This window comes from Leucopleurus acutus (assembly GCF_964270905.1).
Source record: "Leucopleurus acutus genome assembly, chromosome: 7".
NCBI lineage: Eukaryota > Metazoa > Chordata > Mammalia > Artiodactyla > Delphinidae > Leucopleurus > Leucopleurus acutus.
In genome coordinates, this window is record NC_139150.1 from 30,892,943 (window position 1) to 30,908,382 (window position 15,440).

General features: G+C 36.9%; 1 protein-coding gene across 1 annotated transcript in view; it reads right to left on the reverse strand.

The window, feature by feature from the left end:
• The window catches only part of PLPPR1 (phospholipid phosphatase related 1), a 175,298-nt gene that overhangs the window by 109,568 nt on the left and 50,290 nt on the right, over positions 1–15,440 (reverse strand). Inside the window, exon 2 of the mRNA XM_082843203.1 lies at positions 11,593–11,700. Coding sequence (XP_082699329.1) covers positions 11,593–11,655 — 63 coding nt within the window. The 5' untranslated portion in view covers positions 11,656–11,700. The remainder of the gene's footprint in view (positions 1–11,592; positions 11,701–15,440) is intronic.

Genomic DNA, 15,440 nt, shown 5'->3' on the forward strand with positions numbered 1-15,440 from the left:
AAGCTCCAGCCTTATTAAACTCTTCCAGCTTTTCAATTCCCTGTAGATCCTTAGTTCTTGGCTCATGCCAAGCTGTCTCTTCCTCCTAGAAGACTCCCCCCTCTTCCTTTTCCTTCAGTTGAGTGAACACTCACTAGTCTTCAGGTATCGCTCTAAATGAACTTTCTCTGGGATGCTTCCCCGGCCCCTTTGGAAGATGAGTCAGAGCTGTTATAGGAATCTTTGTAGGCCTTGGGATCTAACACTTTTGAAGGCTCCTCCTCACATCACATTGAAGTAGATTCAGATACAATACATTATACATAATTGTTCTTGCTATAAATATTAGGAGATGATTTTTATATTTCTGCTTTTGAAATTATTTGGCTATGAATAATTTAATTTGCTATTGATTATGACAGGGTCAAGAGTTACAGGTTTGGTTGCTAACTCAGTTAATAACCAGCTGTGTGACCTTAGACAAGTCACTAAACCTCTCTGAATCTCAATTATCTGATCTGAAACAAGAGAGATTTGCAAAGTGATCTAGGCCCCCATTTAGCACTAAGAGCCTTTATTCTTAACTGTGAGGAGAGATATTTTTGGTGCTGCTAAATGTCTGGGGGTAGGAGTGGGACAAGGATTCTTTACTCCACTGACATAACAGGCAACAAGGAGATACAGCCACTGGTAGGCACTCTGGCCAGAGCCGCCAGTTGAGTAGAAAAAGACAGTTCCACAAATATGTGTAGAAAAGACAGTAGTTCTAAAACTGAAAATAAGAACAATCATTATTTTATATAATGAACAATCTAATATACCACCCTATAACCAGAGAAAAATCCAGGGCACTCAAATATATTTTCCTAAATATGTTTTTCTAAACAAGACTGACAATTGAAGCATGACTATAAATATTTATAGTAATGCCCCCAAGGTTTCTGCTGGTGACAAACATGTAGTATGTGCTGTAAAAAAAATAAGCCAGTGTTAGAAAGAGCAACCCTCACTATTGTTTCAATTAATTCTACACTGAGAAATGATATGAGACTGCAGATTTTTTGTGAATGAGTTTAAGTTACAGAAGAAGTAGCCTGTTTCTATCTTTATACAAAGGTATTTTCATATTTCATACTATACACATCAATAACTTAGTGTAATCTTAAAAGGGAGTTATTTTTTCTCTGATAGAAAAAGTAATCAAGTTCTATGCAAAAAATGTACTTCTAAACCCAACACCCAGAGACGAACACTGATTTTTGCACATACCTTTTCTTTCTAGGCAGTTATATAGCCACATATGCATATTTCCAAAATGGCATCACGTTTTACAGCTGTGCTGCAGAATTTGAATGGAGAGGTTATCTGGCTTGGAGGCTACAATATCTACTGCCATGACCCGAACACACCTGGCATGTCTGAGAAGTCAATGCAGCTGATGGTCCACAAAACAACATTTTCCATGAACTAATCTGCATGGAAAAGGGGAAGGAAAAACACGAATAGAGGAGACAAGTGTGTCTGCCTTAGGTTTTGGTTCTTCCACGAGTACGTGGATTCAGTCAGGTCTGAGTCCTGTGAACAGAAGGCTGTAGAGACACAGCAGCGCCCCCTGATGTTCAGGTGACCAAGTGAAACATCAAGTTGGGAGCAGGGTTTTCTCCTATCCTCTGTGTAGACAAGTACCAGTGGCTGAGATATTAGCATCCCCCATGGGAGCAAAGCCAGCAGTGGTAGGGATGAGGCACCTTTTTTTTTTTTTAGATGTTGGGGGTAGGAGATTATTAATTAATTAATTTATTATTTTTGCTGTGTTGGGTCTTCGTTTCTGTGCGAGGGCTTTCTCTAGTTGTGGCAAGCGGGGGCCACTCTTCATCGCGGTGCGCGGGCCTCTCACTATCACGGCCTCTCTTGTTGCAGAGCACAGGCTCCAGACGCGCAGGCTCAGTAAGTAGTTGTGGCTCATGGGCCTAGTTGCTCCGCGGCATGTGGGATCCTCCCAGACCAGGGTTCGAACCCGTGTCCTCTGCATTAGCAGGCAGACTCTCAACCACTGCGCCACCAGGGAAGGCCGGGATGAGGCACCTTTATGTGGCTTCTTTGCTTGAGAAAATGGATATGCATGGCTGGAGCTGATGAACAAAATTCTCTAATTCTCTGGGTAACAAGAGCCCAGAGACTGCTTCATGAGCATTGGTATCAATCCCAGGCTTAACCAGGGAAGACTGGAGAGCTTCTGGAATCCTCCATGAGCAGGTGTGAGCAATAGACAGTAGAGAACAGACTTGTGGTTGCCAAGGGGGAGGGAAGGATTGAGATTTTGGGATTAGCAGATGCGAACTAGTATATATACGATGGATAAACAACAAGGTCCTACTGTATAGTACAGGGAGCGATATTCAATATCCCGTGATAAACCATAATGGAAAAGAACATCAAAAGGAATGTATATATATGTATAACTGAATCACTTTTCTGTACAGCAGAAATTACAGAACATTGTAAATCAACTATGCTTCAATTAAAAAAGTGTGCTTTTGGGGTCAAAAGGGGAGTATAAAGTCTTGAAGATTTTAGGACACAGTGCCAAGCTGCTTCTCCCTACAGATTGCTATTTCAACATTCCTATAAATTATAATTTTTATATGCTGTGAGATAGATTTGAATTCGAGGGGTTTTTTTTTTGTTGTTGTTGTTTTAGAATAAATGATCATAACATTGCATTGGTTTAAAAATTAGGCTTGAATCCTAATTCCAAGATTACATCAAGAGAAATACAAAGAGTTTGGCCAGCCACACATATCGGTGACAACTTAGACTGCTTCATATTATATTTAAAGGATGAATTTTATAAGAAAAATGCATCACAAAGCAAAGAATGAATTCACCTGCAGCCTGTGCAAAATACTATACTGCAGTAGGGACAAGATGTTTTTATAGCTCTTGAAGAATATAACTGTTCAGTCCAGAGTCTGTCATTACTTTGGCATGATTGTCTGGGCTCATGACCCATAGGGTAGAATGTAAAATTCTATGAGGATCAGAGTATTGGTGCATTCATGCAACATCATGAAGAATGCTTGGTTTAAGGTGCTGTGTCAATTATTAGGGAAACTGATAGGAAGCATGCTACCACATTGTATACAGCATGGGAATAAGGTGGTCTGGAAAACGACACCAAGTAGGTGGCTGAGTTAAGGAAAGCATTCTTGGGTAGAACCTGGGAAACGGCACTTGGGTGTGGATGGTTCTCAACATTGGTATTTTGATAATATGAAAAATAGATACCTAAATATTGGCATCGTCCTTTTGCCCCAGTACTGCAAACGGTAGTCAAAATGATGATTAAATAAGGAAATGCATGGGAAAGTACTTTATAACGTGCATTTGTCATTGCAAGTTTTAAAAGACCACAGATTTTTCATTACTTTGTTTGAAACCTTACCCGATAACATCTCAATATATTCTAAAAACATTATCCCCCTAAGACCAGGAATGTTGCATATCTGAGGATTAATCTGCCAGAGTTCCTCTCTAATTGTCAGGGGTTTGGTGTCCATGTATATGTGTGTGTGAGTATGTGTTTGGTTAGTTTTATTTTTCATCTTTGTTGATTTTGTTTTATATTGGGTAGAATCTGTTATTTTAAATTATTTTTATGCTAACATTTATTAACCACTTATTACTTGACAAGCACTTTCAGGCGCATTACCTCATTTCTCAAAAGTGCTCAGGAAGAAGCTGTTTCTATTTCCACTTCACAGATGAAGCAACTGAGGTTCAAAGAAGGTGCGCAAGTTTCTAGCAGCAGTAAATGGCAGAGCCAGGACCCAAACCCAGTGCTTCTGACATCAAGTTATTTTCTCATTCTACTCTACTATGTATGAGGATAAGATTTTGATACTTTCTACTTGCAAGAACCAGCAGAGTTTTTTTCTTTTTCTTTTAAAAGGAGAAAAAGATCTCAATGTGACTTAAATATAAATGCAATCTAAGTCTCAGAAACAAGGCAATCAGAGCTGCTAAATCTTAGCAGCTGCAAGTAAGGAGCAGAAAGCAAGGCCAAGCAACTCTTCTTTTAAAATTTGAGGCGCATGAAACAAAGATACTGAAATGGCACTCATTGTCCAAAAATGATGAGGCGGAATTCCTTAACTTCTGGCCCTGGAGAAAGACACTCAGAATCACCGAGTTCTTGCAGAACATCATGAGATTATTTACCTTCAGGCTGGGATTTATAACAATCACCTTGTAGGTTACAGCTGAGAAAAATGAGTTGTCAAAAAAAGGCAACGACAATTGCAAGTACAAGCAACTGTCAAAATGATAAAACTGTCACATCTATACATATCAAGCAACAGTTGCATTCATTATGTACAACTCCTGGTACTTAATACTGTCTGCCAAGGAAGCTAAGCTCCATTTAGAGTTTTGCTGTTAGCACAAATATATTTGAAAGAGACTTGACTGAGTTTTTCATGATTTTACAGAGAATGCAGTGAAATTGTCTTGAGAGGAATCCACTGATATCTGGGGAAGATTTGTCAAAAGGGATATCTCAGCCTTAAGTAGTTTGCAAAAGTACACCAGTATTGATTTTGGGGACATGTGAGATCTCAAACAGCTTGTATTCTTATTTTTAGGGAAAAAAATGATACTTCAATGACCAGTTTGAGTGTGTTTTCCCTCAGGGAAATTCTCTGTTTGTAGATCTTCAAGCATGAGAGGTATTGTTGAAATGACAGAGAAAAGGAGAGAGAGAAGGAAAGCATGGAGAGAGGGAGGGGGATCAGAAATATAGTAAAAGGGAAAGACAGAGGTAGGGAAGGCAGAGGGAGAGAAAGAGAAAAATGGACTAAGGATGAAAACCACAAAGAATATTTGATTATTTTGATCACTTTTTTGAAGATACTTTGTTGTACATGTATCCTCACCCAAAATTAATATTATTGATTTCAAGGAGTAAAAATGAGGATGAGGAAGTTGATGTCCTCATGTTCATTTATAGGTTGGTAACTTTCTACCACTTTACCTACACCCTCTGACTCTTCTAGCTTTTGTCTAGTTCAGCATTTGCTCTTTTTTACTTGCTCTAGTAGAACCAGATCAGTGAAGAGATGAAAGCTGGCCAGAAATATTGTTGTGCGCCATATCGGAATTTTAGTGATTCTGAAGTTCCCTCTCATTAGTGATAGAAAAGTTTATATTCCGGCCCTTAAAGTCATTATTCTCTTGTCAAGGGCCTTCCATTTAAGAGGCTTAAGCCAGCATGGAAAGGTACTTTTTTTTTTTTTTTTTTTTTTTGCGGTACGCGGGCCTCTCACTGTTGTGGCCTCTCCCGTTGCGGAGCACAGGCTCCGGACGCGCATGCTCAGCGGCCGTGACTCACGGACCCAGCCGCTCCGCGGCATGTGGGATCTTCCCGGACCGGGGCACGAACCCGTGTCCCCTGCATCAGCAGGTGGACTCTCAACCACTGCGCCACCAGGGAAGCCCGGAAAGGTACATTTTAAGGATTAGCTGACACTGGGAGATGTATACGAGACGTTTTTCTGAATATCTAACATTCGAGGGCTTGGTTTCTGGAAGCACCTGCATTACCCATTGCATATCATACTTCTCAATCTGTTCTGCTGTCCTCCCACTGTTAATCCCCTCATTTCAGCCCATTACCTTCTGTATGTACTCTCGTAATCTACAAACTTTGCTCTCTCTCCGGTGACATCGTAACCCTTATTTTGGTTTGTGACATTCAAGGATTACCTAGAGCAATGCTCTCCTGACTTGTTACCGTCAGGAGAGCTTTCCTGCTGCATGCTGCTTTGTCAGATAGCCTCTCTAGCATTGTTTCAGCCTTCCAAGTGAAAAATTCACCCAGAAGGCAGGCTCCTGCTTTGTCAGCACATTTGAATTTTAGAGACTGGTTGGCATCTATTCTCCTCACCAATTGCCACAAATAAAACACACACCCCCGGCCCCCAGTCAAAATTCTGTGCTCATATAGTTGAAATCACCAAGAAAATACACATCAGTGCTCCAACTGTGGGCACTTTGTGTCTCTCATCCCCACCCTCCATCTCCCACACATGTTAAACATGGCCCAACAGCCATGGACCTGCAAAAAACTTGGTGAGATCCAAGTTACAGAAACCTAGTTAGTATGTAAAGTATGCAAAAAGAGCAAAACACTTAATGACTTGGGAGAGAAAAATAAGTTCTAAAAAAGTGAGTGTTGAATGAATGAATGCATTCATGGAACAAAGATGGCATGAAAACATTCTAATGCAAACATCTGCAAGCAATGGTTAGCGTTTTTCTTTCTTTTTAATTCACAGGTGAGCTCAGTCAAAAAGCATACCGAAAATAAGAGTGGTAACTGAGTAAACTGATGATAGGTGAACCTAAGTGGGACTAGAGAAAGGGGTACAGGTCACTCTTAGTAACAAGGCTTGGGTTTTAATGTCCATGAGGATAGGACATCCTGAGGACTTGAGTTGGAACTGAGACTCCTAGGTAAGACCCAGAATTCCTGAAAGCTTGCTTTTCACTTCAGAGAAGAAGTGTTCTATGTAAATCCACCTGCTGGCACAGGAAGACTACAAGGAAGATGAACTTTGATTAATTATACTTTGGGATTGTGCAAATTTGACTTACGAATATAGTAGTGTAAACCCAAGAGAAACATGCATGTAAAAACTTTCCAAAGAGATACTCTTAAAACCTAAGGCCCAGAAGAATTCTACAGAGGAAGCAAGCTCTGCCGAAAATGAGCTAAGAATAATTAAAAATAGTAATAAACAATCCACCATGAGCTAGAGACAATGGACACAACACACAGGAGGATCACAATATCAGTAATTTCAGAAAAGAGAATAATCTGAAAGAATAAAAAATAAAAACCATAAGTATAGAAATACTATAAAAACAGATTTTTTTAAATGCACATAGAACTTCTAGATATTAAAAAAGGATGGGTTAAGAGACATGGACTATAGAAAGAATGAGAAGATCCAACATACATCAAATAGAAAAAGAGAACAGAGAATGGAGGAAGAGAATATTTGAAGATGTGATGTCTGAGAGTTTTATAGAATTGGTATAAACATGGCTTCATATTCAAGATGTAAAACAAGTCCTAGACAGTATAAATACACACTTAGACATGTTATAGTGAATTTCAGGACACCAAAGAAAAATGTAAAAGCAACTGGAGAGAAAAAGTGGATTACCTATTAAGAACGGTAATAAGAGAAAAGAGTTTTTATAGCAACAATAAAGACATGGGATGGAAGGAGAGTGAAATGGATTAACATTATGAAAGTTCTGAGAGTAGAAAATAAACTAGTCAATCTAGAATTCAATGCCAAGAGAGATCACCATTCCAGATTAATTGTAATGTAAAGATGACTTCAGATAAATATTAAGAAGTTTTACAATTCACTAGATCCTTGCTGAAACAACTACTAAGGGATAAATTTCATGAGGAAATTAAATCCTGAAGGAGAAGAATAAAAGGAGGAATGGTAAGAAAAAAACCTCCAAACTGATGAATATGCGGGTAAAGTCACTGAAGCCCTGACTGAAAAATTAATGAAAAATTTAAGGAAGATATAAAAATCATGAATGACACTCAAGGTCCTGAAGTGACCTAAAAATAGCATTAAAAGAAGCATAGAGCTATTGATTAACCTCAGTTTTTCTTGTTTATATATTTAAAATTTAGGACTAAGCTTTAAAAGAATAGAAATAAAATCTATAATTTGTAACATAAAGGGGGATTCAAACAAGGAATCTAATTTAGAAGGCAGAACAGAAAAAATAAGTCCATGCTTATTTATCAGTTAATATTGAAACACCTGAAGTATTTCCTTTAAAATCAGCAACAAGGTATGGATGTCCTCTACCACTGTCTTTATCCAATATTACACTGGGGGCCTTAGCCAAAGCAATAAGAAAAACAAATTAATTGTAACAATCAGAAAAGAAAAAACAGATCTGCTACTACTTGCAGATTATATAACTGAAAAAAAATCTAAGAAATATACAGATACTAGTAAAACCAATAATCAAGTTTAACAAAGTTTTTTCAAGAAAACTGATTTAAAATATTAATATTGTTTCTATAATGAAGCAACAAACAACTGGAAAATGTAATCATCTCCCCACAATTCCACCACTAGGCAATCCAAGGAAAGCCCTTGCACACATGTGCATAGAGACAGAAATAAGAATATTTCCTGCAAAAAAAGAAAAAATAAAAAAGCTGTAAGAGTATAAAACTTAAAAAAAATAAACAACAAAGAATCAACCAAACCATCCCTCAGTAGGTATAGTCACACAATGGGATAAAATGCAACAATTAAAAAGAATGAATTGCCAATCTGGACAAATCTCAGAAACATAATGTTGAATGAAAAGGTAAGTTGCAAAAAGAAAGTTCATTATGGTATCATTTATGTAAAATCTCCCTAGAATATAATTTATGAATATATGGACATGTAGGGAAAATATGAAAATATGCGTAAGAATCATGCAAGGGAATGAAGCCTCTAACTTCATATACATACAACTGACCCTTGAACGATGCGGGGGTTAATCCACATGTAACTTATAGTCAGAACTCCAGATCCATGGTTCCTCCACATCCACGGATTCAACCAACCATGGACTGTGTAGCACTGTAGTGTTTACTATTGAAAAACATCTCCATATAAGTGGAATCGTGCAGTTCAAATCAACATTGTTCAAGGGTCAACTGTAGTTACTTCTGGGTCTAGGATAATAGGACTTCAGCCATAGCTGTAATATTTTATATTCCTTGAAAAAATATTTGAAGCACATATGGCATAATTTTAAGATTTGGTCTTGATGGTAGGTGCAATGATGTCTGTTATATTATTTTCTCTGTTTGAATCTTTTCATAATTAAAAAGCAATGTGAAGAGATATTTATTGATCATATTGACATTTTAACCAAGTTATTTTTGATCAAGTTTTCTGATATTCCTGTTATAATGCAGGTAAATAATAAGTATTTTCTTTTGTTTCTTTTGTTTTGTTCCCATTGGATCTTACTCAGAGTTTTGTTGCACAATCTCAGAAGAGACTTTAACAATTTTTTTTTAACCTTTTGACTCCCTTTACCTACTTCTGTCCTCTTCACTGTACCCCCACCTCTGGCAACCACAAATCTGTTCTCTGTATCTATGAGCTTGTTTTTTTTTCCTTTTCAGATTCCACATATGTATTCCACATATTTATATTTCACAATCATACAGTATTTGTCTTTCTTTGACTGACTTGTTTCACTTAGTGTAATGCCCTTGAGATCCATACATGTCACAAATGGCAGTATTTCACTTCTTTTTGATGGCTGAATAATATTCCACCGTATATATACACCACAATTGCATTATCCATTCATCTATTGTCGGACACCTAGGTTGTTTCTATATCTTGGCTATTGCAAATAGTGCAGCAATGAACATGGGGTACGTATAGCAATAAGCATTTGATGAATGAAATGCATGAGAATCATGAAAGCCACTTTGAGAGTCACCTCTTCCCTTCTCAGTTTCTACTTTATTCTACTTCACTTCCTCTCTTTCTTTCTCCTGATTGTTTCAGATAAGTCAGTGATATGTCTTAAACCTCTATGCAAAGTAAGAATGACAATACAGCAAGAAAAAGAATAAGCTATCTTTCCTCTCCAAGATTTTTCTTATATTTATGTCTGTGTCAGGTTAAGGCATACAAAGACTAATTTATGTCTTTTGTTGTTTGCTCTACCCATCAAGCTCATCGTTCACACATTAGAGGGCTGAAAATCTTTAGAGATAGAGCTTCCAGAAATAAATTAAATCTCTTACTTTAAGGTTTGTTTCCTGTTCTATTTTTAAGAAAATTTAAAATAAAATTGCTACCATGAGGGTAAGGATGATGACAGGTGACTTATTCTAAATTTCCCCTAGTTTACTTTAAAATTTTATTTTTCTTATGACAAAAGAGAAAGGGGTTTAACATTGAAAAATATAGTGTTACAGCCTTCTACCATTTCCCCCATGAGCAGTGGGAGAAAGGACTCCTTTTTCTACATTACAATTTCAATATGAACAATAGTAACTAGAACCCACAATATATATAATGTATAGTTATTGTCTGAAAGGAGTTATTCTTGGCCTTGTACAGCAAGATAAGAGTATTAAGAATATGTGTTTATGTTGAGAGATGAGTTCTTTGTTTACCCTTTCAGAGATATAGCTTGAGTCTGAGTATCTTAACTTCTATCAACACCTCTGTCCCAACCTAATCTCCTATATTTCCACCTGGTTCTGCAATACAAACAGGTTCACAAATATCACCAGAAAATAAATCATCTAGTAATATTTGTTCATCTAAACTACCAAGGGATATCTATAAGGTGAAACTCAAGGATCGGCCAAACATATATATTTGGCCCCCAAATCGGAATGCTCAAAATTATCCAACTGACTATGTAAACAGCTAAAGTTATTTCAAGAGCTAGAAGATAAAAACAAAACAAAAACCAAACTTGTTTCATTGATTCATAGGCTGTGTTTAAATAACATATGTACTGAAAGTACATGTTTGCTAACATCAGTAGTGGTTTAATTCAAGTGTCTGTTTTCACACAGGGAATAAAATGGATCAACGTGCATAGTCCTCCCATACTCAGGCAAAAAGATCCCCTGCCCCATAACATAAGAACAAGCTACAGCTGATCCTTGGGATGGAGAGACTATAGGGGTAGTTACCCAGAAAGGAAACTTAGGACATTTACTTTTTAGCTCTTTATATCGTCATATTTTGAACACAATTTTCAGGATAAAAACCAATCTGTTAGATGCTCTATCTCTTGGAGTAGATGCTCTATCTCTTGGAGAAGGCAGATATAATATCATCTCTGGCAAATAAACATCTTATTTTGAGATAACCTGGAGTAGCTTTTTTTTTCATCCTATTATTCCAAATTTCCTAAAATTTCCAAGTCTTTGTCTCTTCCGTAGCAAACATTATAGAAAGGGAGGTACAGTGGGGAAAGGGTGCAGGAAGTTTAACCCAGAAGATGCTGGAGAAATTGTTTGCTGGTACAAAGTTGGAGCAACTCAACAAAATCATTTATGAACAAAAGAAGTTGCACACTATACAAGTTCTCAATATCCCACTAAAGAAAACTGCCCAGTGGAGAGAGTCAACTCTAAGATTTCTTTTTCTCTGTATGGGCTCCAAGGCAAAAGGCCATCAACTAACATCATCTGTAAACCTCATTTATTGAATTCCTAAAACATGATATTGATTTTTTAAAAAATAATTTAATCAAAATGCTGCATTCATAATTAATAATATATTCAAGTCACCACTGAAAATAAAAGAAATCTAATAAAACACATTTTGTACCCCATACATGAACCTTGTTCTATGGCTTCCTATTCAAGAAACACTTGGCATATCTCATTAATTCTTTACCAATATGTGTGCTATCAAAATTTCATTATCATAAGATTAAATAATTTTACAAAATAATCCAAGTTCTCAGCATAAAAACTGCTACAATTATTCCAATTTGTCTGTAAAGGCAAATAAATACACCTACCTCAACAAATATAAAACACGGGATGATGGAATAACTTCGTTGAGTGTTGTTTCCTACAGCCATTTCTTACAACATGTAGCAAGGCTGCACCGTCTTAAACTGTCCAGGCTGAAATAGAAATAGATAGCATGGTGTTAAGAACCATATGTTTAGCAGTCCTTTAGGTATTTACATAAAAATATCAGCTACCCTCTAGATAAGCAAGCTGTGTACAAACAATGCAAAATACTAATCTACAACACAGTCAAGTCAGACTAATAATCAGTCCAGAGAAGAGAAAGTAATGTATACTAGCCATGAACAGTCTTTGAGCCTAAATGACCAGGTAGGGAGCTCCTGTGCACACAGTTATAGTGAACAGAATTCTAATCGCCTGGTGCTGCACAGTGCCTTAACCCAGTAGACTGTGCTCATGCCATGAACGCAGTTTTTGCGACAAAACATTTGTTATTGTCCATTCTGTATGAATCTCCCCTTTCTGTGCCTGATCCTTGCAGTCTGCCATCTAGGGACGCGTTTATTTCCGCCTTCGCCTCTCCCTTTGGAGCTGACATTTAGCACTGAGGCACTAATCCCTGACTTCCTTCCGTGACCACTCTGCCCTTGCTGCCTTGACTGCAGGGCTATTAACTACTCTGGATTAATACATCACTGATCCCTCTCTCTGGGTTCCCTCAGCCGTGTGTGTGTGTGTGTGTGTGTGTGTGTGTGTGTCTGTGTGTGTGTGTGTTTTCCAAACACAAAACATTGACTATAAGAATGGAGTAGCTGGCCTATAGCAGAGTATTTTAAATATTTGTTAGAACTCTTCTGTCCTAACTTTGAACTGAGAATATTCCTGTATTAAAAGATCAGTTAATTTTGGTACAACAAATAGAGATTTTAGACTTTTCTGAAACTTCCACAGCCCAGTAAAAAGAATTTTCCACTATACCTTTTATTCTCTATCCAAAGCAATACTTGACATGTTTCAGGTATCTGCTTTCGAGAGTCATTATTTTTTGTTTGTTCTGTTTCTGTGTCAGACTTGCCAATAGTTCTTACAGGTTGTGATACGAAGACTGGCAATGGGGACTGCTAGTCTATGCAACTGGCCAACCGCATCTTTTCTTAAAGGTCATGAATTAATGTTTTTAACTTAATTCTGTCTTTAAGTCCGTTCTTATGTTTTTCCAAAATAAAACTTTAAAATACATTTCCTTCTCTTTTTGAAATGCCAGCTTCTCACGTGTCGACTAAAACTTTCCCTGATCACATGTAACATTATGTGTAGTATTAAGGCCATGCCAATCATAGTGTTTAAATTATTTAATTTTTAGGCAACTTAAGTTTTTCAATTAAAATTGGATATTATCTGTTATAAAATACTCATAATATATCTGTTATTTCACATCTATTTCATGATTTAGGAATAAATAATATTTGTTTACAATTAGAAAGGAACCCATCCATAGAACACACATTGAGCTGATTTGGCAACCATGTATTGGTTTCATTTTATCCTCACTTAATCCAAGTATCTTAGAATTCACTTATCAGTATTTATGATTTAGATGAGTCCTACTGTTAGCAACAACTAAACACAGAACCACACATCTGAAAAGAAAATTAAATTTTTAATCACCTTGAAGTAGGTAGGGGCACCAGAAAAAACAAAGGCATCAGACATACCTAGTATTTTCGATGGCTTCTCCATACAATTAATAAAAAATAGCAATGAAATGGAGAATACAAGACAGGCTTTGGATATCATATAAAATTCTCCTTTCTATTCACTCTTCTGGTTCAAAATACAAACTAGCTTTTTATATGTGTATGGAGGCTACATATATGCATATATATACACATATATGTATCTATGTATGTGTATTATACATAATCAGTAACTATAGTAAGGTATATTTCACATATAATTCACCCATTTCAAGTGTACAATTCAATGATCTTTTAGTAAATTTACCAAGTTGTACAATGATCATAAAACAATTTTAGCACTTTTTCCTTCACCCCCCAAAATGTCATCCCCACCATCACCTCCCTCACCACCTCTCCAGCCCAGCTAGTCACTATTCTCTATGTCTCTACAGATTTGCTTTTTTTGGATATTTCAAATAAATATAATCATACAATATGTGGTCTTTTGACCTGGATTCTTAGCATAATGTTTTTGAAGTTTATTCATGTCATAGTGCACATATCAGTAATTTTTCCTTTTTATTACTGAATGTATTTCATCGTATGGCTATAGAACCTTTACTAATTGGTGGCAATGTAGGTAGTTTCTAATTTTTGCTGTATCCAATATTAGGTTGTATCCAGTGTTATGGATAATGATGCTAAGAACATCTGTATACTTTTATTGTAGATGTATACCTAAGAGTGGAATTACTGGGCCATATGCCAAATTGTTTAATTTTTTAAAGAAAACTGCAGAAGTGTTCTCCAAAGTGGTTGTGTCATTTTACACTGCCGCCAGCAACAATAAGCGTTCTCCTTTCTCCACATCCTAACATTTTTATTGCCTATCTTTTTTATTATAGTCATTCGAGTGGGTGTGAGATAATATCTCATTGTAGTTTTCATTTTGTAAATAACAAATGATATCGAGCATCCTTTCAGGTGCTTATTGCCCATTATTCTATCTTCTTTTGTGAAATAAATCAAAAAAAAACAAAAGATTTGGATATTTTCAAGATATAAGTGTTCTTTGTATTATTCTGGATAATACAAAGTCCCTTATCAGATGTATATTTTGTCTTTTGACGATTAATGTGCCTTGGTGTGGATTCCTTTAGGTTTATGCTGCTTAGAGATTTCTTACTACTTGAATCTATGGGTTTATGTTTTTTTCCCAAATTTGGGAAAATGTTCAGCCATTATTCCTGGAAAACTTTTTAACCCACTCTCTCATCTCTTTCTGGGACTCCCGTGACATGAATATTAGATCTTCTGTTACAGTCCATCATGTCCCTGACACTCTTAATCACCCCTCCCCAAGTCTATTTTCTCTCTGTTGTTCAGATTGGATATTTTCTATTATTCTATCCTCAAGTTCACTGACTCTTTCCTCTATCATCCCCATTATGGTGTTGAGCCAAGTCCATCCACTGAGTTTATGTTAGTTGTTATATTTCTTAGTTCTAAAATTTATATTTGCTTTTTCTTTATATTTTCTATTTCTTTGCTGAAACTCTATTTCTTTGCTGAGACTATTTTTTCATGTTTCAAGCATGTCTGTAAGTATTTATTAAAGTACTTTTATGATGGCCACTTAAATTATTGTCAGATAATTTTATATCATCTTGGTTTTGGTGTCTGTTGATTGTCTTTTCTTATTCAGTTTGCGATCTTCCTGGTTCTTGGTATGAAGAGTGATTTTCGACTGACCTTGGGTTGTTACATTACAAGACTCAGGATCCTGTTTAAAGCTTATGTTTTATCATACTTCCTCTGACACTCCTCTAGTAGGTATGCGGAATGTCACCTTGTTAGTGCCATGTGAAGGTAGAAGTCCGGGTTCTCCACTTGGCTTCCTCTGACAGCTAGTTGGGGAGGGACCCCTTTTGCTGGGCAGCAGTAGAGTTCAGGCTCCTCAGTAGGGCCCCATTGATACCACCCTGGCTGGGGAGGGGGTTAGGTACTTCTTTGCGGCTCCCCACATGGCCTCCACTGACACTATGGCCTTGCTATTGTTGTGTAATAATAAAACTGAATTTCCACTAGTCCCCCTCTGATACCACTCCAGGGAGGAGGAAGTCGGGATGCCTCATTACTGCCTAAAGCAGGTAAAAGTCTAGGCTCCCCCCCATGTTTTCCCCTGATACTGTAGAGCAGGGATGGAGGCCTAC